This window comes from Drosophila virilis, chromosome 2, assembly GCF_030788295.1.
Source record: "Drosophila virilis strain 15010-1051.87 chromosome 2, Dvir_AGI_RSII-ME, whole genome shotgun sequence".
Lineage (NCBI taxonomy): Eukaryota > Metazoa > Arthropoda > Insecta > Diptera > Drosophilidae > Drosophila > Drosophila virilis.
The window spans coordinates 22,772,422-22,784,987 of NC_091544.1; the positions used below are offsets into that span (position 1 = coordinate 22,772,422).

The 12,566-nt window shown below is 43.1% G+C and overlaps 2 protein-coding genes across 2 annotated transcripts; both read right to left on the bottom strand.

Annotated features, from left to right (window-relative positions):
- Positions 1–100: 100 nt before the first annotated feature.
- LOC6630646 (uncharacterized) lies at positions 101–5,010 on the bottom strand. Its single transcript, XM_002052993.4, has 5 exons — positions 4,513–5,010; positions 3,729–4,456; positions 3,385–3,660; positions 479–3,320; positions 101–410 (listed from the first exon to the last, which is right to left on the bottom strand). The coding sequence occupies exons 1-5, from the start codon at positions 4,794–4,796 to the stop codon at positions 200–202; spliced, it is 4,341 nt and encodes a 1,446-aa protein (XP_002053029.4). The 5' UTR covers positions 4,797–5,010; the 3' UTR covers positions 101–199.
- A 2,754-nt stretch (positions 5,011–7,764) lies between these two features.
- LOC138910898 (uncharacterized) lies at positions 7,765–11,075 on the bottom strand. The gene is made up of 3 exons (XM_070206949.1): positions 10,730–11,075; positions 8,058–8,393; positions 7,765–8,001 (listed from the first exon to the last, which is right to left on the bottom strand). The coding sequence occupies exons 2-3, from the start codon at positions 8,356–8,358 to the stop codon at positions 7,871–7,873; spliced, it is 432 nt and encodes a 143-aa protein (XP_070063050.1). The 5' UTR covers positions 8,359–8,393; positions 10,730–11,075; the 3' UTR covers positions 7,765–7,870.
- Between the last annotated feature and the right edge of the window lie 1,491 nt (positions 11,076–12,566).

Consider the following 12,566-nt stretch of genomic DNA (forward strand, 5'->3'; position numbering starts at 1 on the left):
TATTATATTTATCGATAACATTAGCTGCCGCTATTTATTTTTGTTATCTGGCAAGGCTGATTGCGCGCCAAAAAAAAATGTTTAAATCATAGCAGTAAGTAAAATTTAAATTAAATGATTATGCATAGTACATTTCCCACAGTGGGTATATTCATTAAATACAATAAATAAATTAAGACTAATTTGGCATTTCTACTGATCATTCCAATGGCGCTACAGTTTCTTTTTCTGGCTTTTTAGGATTCGCCTCGATTGCTTCTGCCACACGTATATTCTGTTTGCGTCTTACACTGTAGAACGGCTTTGGCACCTCTGCAGTGGGCTCTGCGCCCATACCCGTACTCACTGCTGGTGGCTGCGGTAGAGGCGGCTCTTCGTTCGTTTTGTTGAATATAACCCAATTATCAGGCCTGTTAGTTAAACGTAACTTAGTATTTTTCAGTGCTTCTTCCTCATGCTGTTCTTCCTTTGAACTCACCTGTCCGGTTTTGTAAGCACGGTTATAGGCGCAAATGCTAGATTGGAAAATTTTTGGGGAGCTGCACTAACAACTGTCGATCGTTCGTCATAGTCCTCGGTTTCGGCCAATATATGCCCGCCCAGCTGTTTCCCAACGCTGTCCGGAAAAATCGTCACTTTGCTGTTAGTTGCGCTTCGGCTTGAGGATGTCAGTATTGGTTTGGGCATTTCTGTCACGTACATTATATGTGTCTTGTTCTTCAACATGGGCAGTACGAAGTTGTCGTCCAGGTAAGTTATATTCGAGGTGGTCGTAGTTGAGTTTGTCGGTTCGTCGTTGCCTGAACTGTTCCTATTGTATGTCATCGAAGATGTCGTCATGCCACTCGTCTGTTTACCTAATTTGGTGAAGTCAATGGTTTTGTTAAGCTCGTCCTCGTCATATACGTAATCTTCATTGCTCTCAAGTGTACTCTCATCGATGGTAATATTGTTCAGCGTTCGGCTCAAAAAGTCGTAGTCCCGTACGATATCCAATTTGTGGTCCGTATTCGAAAAGTCATTGTTGGCACCGCTTGCCTCTTTTAGTTCCGGCATGCGAGCATAGTACGTCTGCGTCTGGGTCAGTGGTCTGTGGCCCGCAGTGCCAGTAGAGAAAGGACTAAGGTTTTGGGTCAGCTCCCGATCGTAATATAGTTCGCTCTGGCTTTGCGGGTAGTCCGGCCTGTATGGCGATTGGGAAGCCAGGCCGTAGCTTCCAGCAAGGTTTTGCGGGCGCGGGTAGGAACTAAAAACAGGATTTACTTCAGGACGCGGACGTATATTAAAACTGAATGTGCTATCGGCGCCATTTGCACTGGCCACACCCGAAATGCTGCCAAAGTGTCCAGAGCTAACGGCGCTGCTGGACGCATGCAGATAATTAGATTGGGAGCTTGCCCCTATTTGGGAGCTGCTTGTAACCGGGTGTGCTTGTGAGAAAGGTGGCCGTGGTGCATACGCTGAGCTGGCTATAATATGTGAGCCACCACCGCTGATTGGACTGTTTATCACATTAGTTTCCTGATAAGGTCGCTCTTGGTGGATCGATGAAATTGGACTTGGCTCCGGCGCCTGTGTGGGTCGTCGATTGGCATTTGGATTTAAACTGTTGGTGGCAAAGCTTAAAAAGTTTTGAAAAATGTTCGGTGCCCGTGTTGTGGTGCGTCTGTCATCGTTGTCGGTTAAGTAAATAATTGTCGGTGGTTTCGTTTTCTGTGACTGTAAGATTGGGTCCCTTTGTGTTAGATAATACCCGTAACTGGGCGTAGTGCTGCTATAGTCCATATAGTGTGGAGCGTAGCTATTTTCGTAGTTGTTATAGGGCCTATAAATGGTCGATGTAGTGTAGTCGCTATGTTCTGAACCGAGTGGTTTCGTTATTGGACTTTTGTTTGTCTGTCGTATATTTATCTCAATTTCATATTGGTCATTTGCGTTGGGTCCGTTTACAACTACCTTTTGGGGATAGGCGGGTCTATTTTGGTAATGGCTGCGCAGCTCCACGCCGCGTTTCGTTGTTTTGGACGATTTAGACGATTTTGTGGTACGACTGACACGGAAAAGGCTTGCAGTTGTGCTCGGAATTGCCTTTGTTGTAGAAACGATTTGGGCTGTTGTGCGATTGCGTTGCTTGTGCAACAGTCTAGTGCCAAGTACTGTGTCAGGTGTTTTCGATTTAATCAGTTCCTTGGAATTTTGCACAGCACGCTGCACTCGTTTGCTATTGCTAAGGTCCCCAGATGTTTGTCTTAGTGGGTCAATCAAGTCGTCTGCGTCACTGTTTTGTAGATGGGCTTCTTTCGTGATTGGCGTCGTTTTTGTAGGTCTGTCAGTAGTTATCGGAGTATAGTTCGAGTGTGTTTCATGAAAAGTGTGGGTATCTCGGAATTCTGGCAAGTCTGTGTCATTGGAGTACGGTTCGGTTTCTGTATCCGAAAGTATTTCGTGGCTTGTCTCTGTCGTTGTTGTGTTGCCGTCCACGGCACTGCGTAGCTCGATTGGGACATTGTTTATAATCACTGTTCGCTTCGATGTAGTTCCTCCTGGTTTTCTAGTGATCAAGTTCTTAATATTAATAGTTATTTTGGGTGATTTGTCTAGCTTGTTGTTTATTCCGGTGACAGGTATCTTCCGAGTAGGTGTCACATTTCTATTGTTGTTGATGTTGGTCTTCGTCGTGGTCAGAGTCTTTCGTTTTAGGTCTAGTTTGTCGTTAATTTTGGGTATGCTTCCATTTTTTGGTCGCTGAAAGCCCGTAGCTGAGTTGGGACTAAAGTCCACATGAGGCTGGCTAGGCTTTACGCGGTTTGAAAAGCCCGCCTTATCTTCCTTCAGATTTGACGTAAAACTCATTTCATTTTGGGACAGCTCCGGTTGTACAATGTTAAAAACATGATCGGGCTGATGCTTGGCAGCTAAAAACGGATCTTGCTCTAACCAAGGACTAAGATCAATGGACCCCAGAATGCCAGTGCCGCAGTTCTGACGTTCGTTGTCTGTAAACTCAGCAGGAATAAAAATATGTGGCTGGAACGTGCCCCCACCCACTGCACGGCATAAAACTTGCGCTAGCGATACTCTCCTTAGCGAATGGATCTGCGCTGGTGTGAATGAGCTCTCAAAGCCGCCATTCTCGTACCAGAATCTATCACCACGACGCGAGTTACTGAACTGCTGAGCTATGATGCAGGCAAAAGTAGGACCAACCAGACCACCAACTACGGGTCTTTCCGCAATACCACCGACAAATAGATCGATATCGTGAACGCTCCGGTAGGCGTGGCCAATTCGTTTGGCCGACTCTGGACCCACTACATTGGCTATGACAGAGATAAGGATGAGAAGTATAAGTATGCTGAACGATCCACTAAGGCACAACATTACCAAATTCATCCCAGCTTTGAATAGGACTCAGTCCACAAGGAACACGCCACGAGGTGTACGGAGCTAGGCCATGGTCCCGCCCACGCTGAATGTTGATAGCGGCCAAGTCTAGGCCAAAGGGAAAGCCTGGTGTCTGAAACAGATGGTTGGTCAGCTCAGGCGTTATAAATTCGTCGCGTTTGAGCGCGCGCTGCGAAGCCATTCCTCGGAGCAGACGATGCAGTGAGCCAGCAGTACCAATGTCACCGTTCTGGAACTCCTCATGCAAACTGACATCTAGAAATAAGGTAAGCATAGTACAGCATGCTGATGGATTAGCATTTAAGAATATCGCTGAAACTTACTGTTGTTGATAACATTGTGATGGCGGTCGCATCTCATATAGGAATTCTGCACCAGTGAGTGGCCAAATCGAAAGGCTGCTGATGAGAACGCGTTGGCTACGGTGGGATTGACTTTTGGATCATAGCCCTCGTAGAAACCGGTGCTCAGTAGCTCCAAATCGAACAGCTTACACACTTCTTTGCCCAGTATCACTGGTAGGAACTCTCTATATGTGATGTGCTGAAACATGGCACCCACAATTCTTCGCGTTTCCTGATAGATCTTCTCGTCGCTCCAGTGTGGATTCAGCTCACTCAACTCTAACGCAATGCGATTGTGCTCGCCGACCCACACATGATGCATGGCCAGCAGACCAGGCTGTTCGCCGCTACGTCCGTCACCGGATCTGATGCACTGTGTCGCGATAGCGCCGCGCTGGCAAACATCATCAGAGGGATTGCCACGGCCATAGATCAGTTGGCCATTACGAAATATACGTGCGTTGTCCGAGGACTTGGCACTGTTTGAGTAAATGGGCGAAGCATCAATATAGGACGTTGCTTGATTGGTTTGCTCACGCCAGGATAGAACACAGTCGCGACGTTGTGCAGGGGCCGAACGCAAAAACTCCAAGCAGCGAACCTTGAGTGGCGACAGCCATGGATCATCCAGTGGCACCTTGATTGGAAAGCACGATGGATGAAAGTCCTTGCCGCCACAGCAACTGGGTATAGAGCCGTTGATGGACCTGTCCGAAAGTAAAATGTTTAGTTAACCGGATAATAATTCGCTAGCTTTCCTAACCGTGGTTGTGCCGTCGACGTCATGTCGTGATCCAGCAGCTGGCCCCACTGCGCTATCATGAGAGTCAGTGGGGCTTCGCCTTCGCGTGCACCATGCACCAGCAAGCTGACAAAACGCGAAGAGGACAAAGTGCTGCCATCTGTAGAGCTGCGAACACTGTCCACTCCATCGCCGTACTCTGGCGGCAGGAACCGATTAAAGGGCATCTGTGCAGCTCCCCAGCGTGGTCTCCGTTTGTTGTTGCATGTTCCGTCGTGCGTTCGATAGCGTTCCGAGGCTGGCATACAAGGCGGCGGATCACGAACAGGGCATAGCCCCTCCAGCGCCGTACGGCGCAACGAGATCTTGTGGGCATGCGATTGGCGCGCTAGCTCATCGATGTGCTGGAAGCTGAGAGGAGACAATACTTCTGGTTAGCTCATCCTAATCCTGCCTATGTTTTTATCGTCGACATGGCTGCGTTCAAACTTTGTTTTCAAGTGCTGTCTACAAACGTTAGCGGCATCTATTTATAAAACGTTCAAGTTGCACGAAGTTGGGAGCCACATGGCCAACAGAGACCCAAACGAGTTCGTCGCAATGCTGCCGGTGTTGAGATGCGAGATCCACCAACAAATTAAAGCAATTTGCGTTTTCAGTGTTATATTTGTAAATATGTATATACATATATATATATGTATAAGTATGTGGTGGGAAAACGCATAAAATATCACAACGTGAGCAGCTGACTTTGCTTTAGCTGCTTTGGCTTTACCTGCAGGTTTTTACTCTTTCTCTGGGTATAATTAATTTATCATGAAAACGACTCTGATCAATAGAAAGTCCCAATAATACATGAGACTGCAATTATAGGTTTTAATGGAAAGGGTTGAAAATACGCTCGGGTTTATATTTAACACTCGTACATCTCATGAACGAAAAATTGTACACAAGAAAGTACAAAAGTCGAAATACCCTTGTGGGGCATTATTATCCAGAAAAGGATAATGAATTATAAAAAGTCAGATACCGCTCTCAACATTTGACATGAAGTCAAAACAAATCCATCAAGTTTATGTTTCGACAGTCTCACATCTAACAAGTTTATTTGATCTTGCTGCACTATAATATTTTTTTATAATTTTTTTATAATTTTTAGATAAATAAATGCTCTGCAGATGGTGATCAAAATTAAGGGTATTAGAAAGTCAACGAGTTGATTGTACTTTGTGCGGTGAAAGTGGAAAATGACTGATCTTATTTTTTGTACTTTTCGGATCTCGGTTTTCTGGTTTTTCATTTAACTATTCATTTTAATACCTATAAAAGCACTCAACGCCCTTTACCTTAGACAACGAGGCGTATGCGCAATCTTTGTCTACACATGAATACACAGCTGTAGAGCGCAGCCGCAGCCGCGCCGTTCAATGAACTCAGCAGACAAAAACAAAAAAATGCTTCTTTTTTTATATACATATATATACACTGTATGCACATATATACACATTTATTTGTGTGTACATAAGGTTTCGTACTGCTGGGTGCTTGAGGCCGAATTCGTGCGGCGCTTGGCGCTTGTAGAAAACGAAAGTCGCGTCTTGTGGCTTTTATTTATTCACTTGTGTTTGTATCTTTCTTTGGCATATAAGTCGCCGGCGAACTTTGTTGTTCGGTATGGATTTTTTGTTGTCGCCGTTTGATGTAATCATATTGCGAATGCTCACACTGCGACTTATTGAAAGACCAAGGCAGAGTTGGAGACGAAGAGTGTAAATGGGAAAGCGTCATGCGTTTTTCACCATATTATTTCTAAGGTTTGATGTCGCTGTCCATAAACATAAATGCACACATATAATATATAATTACAATCGTGCACATTCACTCGCTTTCTTCTAATTTGGCCAAATGCTGCTTTTGGCAATATTAATGAGCGCTAACGCTTGGTCACATCATCGATGAAGGCAGTGACTTTTAATAAAAGCGACCGCATCAAATATTTCGTAATTTAATTTTGGGCAATCAGCAAGCAAGCAATAATCGAGATTGCTCGACTAGGAGATACCCTCAGCTAGGAGGGTTAATTTATTTAAGAGGCTTTCTTAAAACAAGATTCATATTTCATGAATAAGGGGGTATCAATTTGATGCTTATTTATTATGTCTGCAGGGTAGGTAAAAACGAAAGAGCTGGGATGAAACTTTAAGTGCTGTGGCGCCTTCGTCACGGATTGTTATTGTTGTCAGCTCATTGGGCACCGCAGTTGATTGCATTGATTACATAAAAGTATTTGGGCAGCTTCGGCTCATTGCACCTGCACCTACATATATGCGAGCGGGTGTGTGTGTGTGTTAATGTTTTGTAATTGTGACTGTCTTCGAGTGAAAGTTCTGTTTTAGCTGTGCTTAATGCTGGTTATGTGTGGAAAATTGCACGGATTTTTTTTAGATGCAAGCCGAAGCCGAACTCGAATTTTAAACTCGTTGTGAAAAGTGAAAACTTGCAAACTGGAAAAACTACACTGCTGCGGTGGCTGCTCGACTGCTGTTTCCGCTGCCTGGCCAAAGGGGTCATTTACTTTTGCACTGCCCAGCTCTACTCGGCTCAGCCCAGCACAGCTCAGCTCAGCACAGTCCAGCACAGTCCAGCCAGCGGGCAAATTTAATTTAACTTCAGCTATCATACAATTTGGCTTAACTTAAATGGCCTGGCGTGGTCCAGACCATGACGGCTGCTGATGCTGGCTTGCAATTATGTGGCATTTCAATGTCAAAGTGAAAGTTTACTCTCAGCTGTCACGGCAACCATCGTTGGCTGTCGTTTTAGATATGATTTTACGGGTGTCGCTACTGCTCCCGCTCCCACTCCTGCCTCCATACCGCTACTGGTCACATTTTGGAGCACTTTTTTCAGCGCACTTCAACTTCAACTCATGAGCAAAGGGTGTCATGGAGTCGTAGAACTCGTTAATCAAGCGAGAAAGTTACCGCTGCTTTGGAATGGGGGTGGCATCGGTATGCAGAAGCGTCTCCGCTTAAATTGTCAAATTATTGCTATGTATTTCTATTGGCTTTGTTTTCTTTCAATTAACTTCGGGTGCGGCAACTTTTGCTTCTTAGATAATATATCTCTAGGATAGAAATTTGAGCATTTTCACTAAGAGTTGTACCTTTTATTACTTCTACCTGATTATATTTGATTATGTTTTAGTTTAAAGAAAAAACAAAGTAAATCAAAAACAAATATGATTTCTGTTACCCAATCCACCAAAAAGTATTACCGCCGAACAACACTAGAATTGTTGCAAGCTGAGCTTAAATTATGCGCCTTTGGCAAGGATTTTGCTCACTCACCCACCCGTTCTGTTGGCTGGCCCGAGGACTTACTTTTGGCGAAAGGCTTTTGTGGCTTCGATGGTTGCATAGGCGGCCATCTCCCGTTGCTCTGACTCTGCATTGGGCGCGTTGAAGCGCGATAGTAGGGCGGCTGGGTGGTTGTCCTGCAGCATTTGACCTTCAAAAGGAAAAAGTTACAAATGTGGTTCCAGCAATAAAAAACCAATCGCACACCATTAAGCAGCATTTGTGGTTGTATTCTGCCATACAGCTCGGCCATGGCATTGAGTCCTTGCTGCACGCTCTGCTGCAACGCCACATCCATCAGAGTGGGTCGACGGGAGCGCGTATTCCTCTGGCTCTGCTGGAATGTCAGTTCTGTTGGCAACGTTAATGGCCGAGGTAGCTCTTGGGTGGGCGGTTTGCTGCTAGCATACCCTATTGGCTCCGGCTTCTGATCATGCCCCCAACCCGCGTCCGACAACAGCAGCAGAGTCAACAGCAACAACCGCAGCATAACAACTTTGTGTCTCATGTGGAAAGTTCAACCAATGCCCAGGAGCTGATAAACTGTAAAAACACATCAAAGTTCGAATATGAGCTATGTCATAAGACCTATTTGATGGCATACCCATTGGGCAGCTTCACTAAAGCTAATTATTGCAACTCTTAATTCATTAAAATTTGTTCCTTTATAGACCCATCCACTAGTAGCTATGTTTGGTTGCGCAAATGAAAAAAAGTGAAAAAAAATTTGTAAAAATAAATAAATGGAATGAAAAAGAGGTACATTGCTGTTTATGTCACGGGAAATGGGAAGCATTCCGATGCCATTAACTATATATATTTTTGCTCAACATTTTCAGATGAGTTTATGTAGCCATTTCCATCCGCCTGTCCATGTCGACACGCATATCTCGGAGGCTATAAGAGCTAGATTCATCAAATCTCGTATCTCGCATAATAAATACAGATCCAAAGTATTTTATTTCATTGATAACTTTTTCTCGCGTTATCCAATATTGTACAAAACAAATTTTACGAGGCATAGCCTAGTTTTTTGGTATTTTCACACGTTTGGTTTCCATATTATATGTGCCTAAAGATCCAACAACAAACCCCAATGTTGTAGAAGATAGGTTAAGGGAAAGGGTAACATGGCGAACATATGTATTAATAAAAGCTTGACTATTTGTAGCGACCGCTTGAGGGTTTCTCCTAATCTTGACTGAAGCATTCTAACTTGTCAATTATGGCTAATTATTGGAATCTATGGAATGTTGTACATATACATTTCTTGAGTATCAATTATTCAAAGGGTACATGTAAATCTGAAATATGTCAATTCGTTATTACTTAGGGGGGGTGGGGGGTGCTAAAACTTACACACACCAGGGTTAAATTAAGCTGACCTTGTTTGAAGATTTAGATGCAAGTCATGGAAAATTCTTAAACAACATTTTTATACCCTGACTATCTTCAAGCTGGCTCGTCGATCTCAGAGACTAACAAAGCTATAAATATATGGCCCCTAATGTTGATAAGAAATACTATCTTCCACATTCTCATTTTAATAGGAATATCATTTTAAAACAATCCGAAAATAATTACAAAAATCTTTCAGATACATCCTTCGTAATGTGAAAGAAAAAGCAAAGAGTGCAGGTAAATGCAGGTAAATGGTATCTATTAGTCGGGCATTCTCGACTGCTTATTAAAATTATCTCTGGCTAAAGTATAAAAAACTAAATTGTATCAATCAACGCGGAAATTAACTTTAATTACGGACGGAGTTGCGTCGCGGATCGCCAATGTAATGTCGATTGTTTTTGTTGTTGTTGTTGTAAATGTGTTAGATTGCATCAACAATCAGGGAATGCAAGCCGATGTTTGATTTAAATTTATTTATTTAGAAATTTTGTGTAGCCGGCGGCAAAGTAAAAGTTGTCATTAAATGTTATGTGATATAATTAATTGTTTGGCTGGCTCGAGACCCGCTTAATATATATTTTTTTATTCTTCCTTTTTTACAAGATCGTTTTCGCTATCTCTATATTCTACATCAATTCACACTTTTTCCGCACTTTTGTTGGCTCTGGCCGAGTGATTTTGTGCTACGGTGTGCATATCTTTGTATCTTTTGATGCAATACCTCCAGATTATATGCTTCACTGGACGTATAACAGGCATTAAGAGTGGCGGTTCTCTGCATAATATAAGCATATTAACTGCAATTCATTCGAATTGTGTGCATGCGCCTAACTCGTAATGTTAATAGTTGCTGCATCTACTTCTGTTCACTGTTCATTACCCAGCTGCATGCAGTGGTGGCTACTGAAGTTGATGAAAGGGGGTGGACTTTAAGATCTCATCCTCTGACAATGTGAAAGTGCACATATATATGTAGACACAAGTCCGATCATATAACTAACTAATGAAAGAGACATTAAGTATAAGAGGTAAGATGTATACGAAATATTGCCATTATTAAGGCAGTAGTAATATAAATGTAATTAATTTGTATAACACAAATCGGCATCAAATTGAATTTTATCCATCCCCACCTAAGCTTTATCATCACCGTCTTTGCCAATACACTTTGGCCGTGCATAATAATTAATATATATATATATATATATTTTTTTAATTTTCGTGCACAAATTATGCAATTAAATGTGTTGTTGGCCACAGCAAATGGTCACACTTGCATAAGGCACTTCTTCCGACTGGCCGGCGTAGCCGGGCCTTGCAATAGTTGAAGCCAGGAAATCGTTGGCATAGAGAAATTACCAGGTCGGCGTTAAAACTTTTTGTTCGAAGGTTCGCGAACTATGAAAAAGCTTAGGACACGCTCACTTAGCCAACAGTCATAGGTAGTTATTTGAACAAAACGGAAATAGATATACCTTTAGTTCAGTTGGCAGCCAAATTGATTCACTCCTGCTGCAATTGATAAAGTAGCAGGAAATGTGCTCGATCACTTTTGAGGGTCTTGTGTCATGAATAGGCGACAGGTATTCACTGGTGCAATGTTAAAGTTAATGTTAATGTTAACTTTAAGGTCAATGATAATGTTAATGTCAATGGTAATGTTAATGTCACAGCGTTTCCTCCTGTTCCTCTTCCTGACACGGTTTCACTTTTTAATACTGAGAGCCGCACAAAATAGAAACTTTTTCGCGTTTGTATCTTTGATCGCCGTAAACCGAACTAAATCGATTCTCACCTTACAGCTACCATTAGAAGCCAAAAAGACACAGACGCGGCGACACACTGGAGCCAGAAACAGAGCCGCAGCCAGAGGTAGAGCCCGAGTTGGAGCCAAACCGATGCCACAACTTCCATGAGACGCGGCATTGCTCACAAAAAAAATATATATATATATATATATATCAACGTCAAGAGTTCCAGGCGAGCGACCAGTTCTCGCTGTTGAATGCTGCTGGTACTGCTGCGGGCATCTCGTAGTAGCAGTTGTTTTTTCCACTCTTCTACATATTTATTATTTATTTTCAGTTTGGCGCTTATCGTTGCCGCCGTCACCTCAGCCATCAGCGCCAATACGAATTTGTTGTATATATTGAGAGATAAAATAGCCGGCGGCTGCAAAAATGTCTTACTGCATGGTGGGCAACTTCATTGATCGTCATCAATGCGCGGGCCACTCGCCACTCGTATCAAATAATTCCTAGCTGCGTGCTCAGCTTCAAGCCCCGGGCACGGGCCTGGGGTCGACCTCAGCAGCCCACTCGAGAGCTTGTCTGCATCACACTCTGGTTATCTTCCGCCTTGTCGGACTGCTTTCAATTAGAAGAGAAAGTTCTCGCTATGAAAAAGCGAAAAAGCTCAATACACAAAAACACACAAACAAATATTTAACCCGGGGGCAAAGATGCTTTTACTCTAAGCTATCGCCCCACCCAAACGAGTTGAGAATAGCGAAAATATCTTAAAAATTGCACCTCATAAATTAAGTAGTTGATTTATTACCATTGAAACGGTTACACACTTTCAGCTCGACTGTGAGAGAAGCTGACAGTCACTGAACAAACGAGAGCCTAAGTTTAACAGAGATGCATCAGACCCAAAGTGTGCATTGACATGACAATGAGCCAGCTAAAGTTTTGTTATTAATACCAATAATAACACCATTTCTGGAAAAACATTTATCGACGATAAATTAAGGAAAGCTAAAACATACTGATTGTCTGATTGGCTGACTGGATGGTGACCGAGGCGCAGCACAATCCGTAAGATTCGAGCTAAAAGTAGGGAAAATGGTGGTCAACATTTGTATGAAAAAGTACATCTGAGACCCGAGAGCTGTCAGGTCGACAGGTTGAGAGATGAAGCTGTATACTTACGTGTTAGTCTAGTCGGGGTAGTCTAGGCTCAAGCCAGAGGAGACGCCTCCGCTAATAAATATTACACAAAGCAACATTCTAAGATGAATCTACTGGAGTTTATGACGGCAACTGGACATCATGTTTTGTTTCAACTGTGTCTTGACAAATCGAATCTGGTCGAATTTAAGTTTATAATCAAGACTGACGCCTATTTCATTACTGTTGTTGGCACGTTCGAGCGGAAAGCTGTCCAGTGTGTAATAAAGAATTTGGCGAGAGTTTCCATAGAAAGTCCTTACCTTGCATTCGGGACCGTTCAGACTTGAGAGGTTAACTTGACACCACGAATAAAAGCAGAGTGACTAGAATGCCGAGGAAGCAGTTAGCAGTGACTAAC

What these genes read in the sequence shown, in the direction of transcription:
- LOC138910898 (XM_070206949.1), bottom strand. Translation starts at nt 8,358, where the DNA reads ATGAGACACAAAGTTGTTATGCTGCGGTTGTTGCTGTTGACTCTGCTG. An exon ending in ACCACAAATGCTGCTTAATG is followed by an intron (nt 8,002 to 8,057) that starts GTGTGCGATTGG and finishes TTCCTTTTGAAG; the next exon opens with GTCAAATGCTGCAGGACAAC.
- LOC6630646 (XM_002052993.4), bottom strand. Translation starts at nt 4,796, where the DNA reads ATGCCAGCCTCGGAACGCTATCGAACGCACGACGGAACATGCAACAAC. An exon ending in TCACAATGTTATCAACAACA is followed by an intron (nt 3,661 to 3,728) that starts GTAAGTTTCAGC and finishes CCTTATTTCTAG; the next exon opens with ATGTCAGTTTGCATGAGGAG. An exon ending in TCAAAGCTGGGATGAATTTG is followed by an intron (nt 3,321 to 3,384) that starts GTAATGTTGTGC and finishes TCTCTGTCATAG; the next exon opens with CCAATGTAGTGGGTCCAGAG.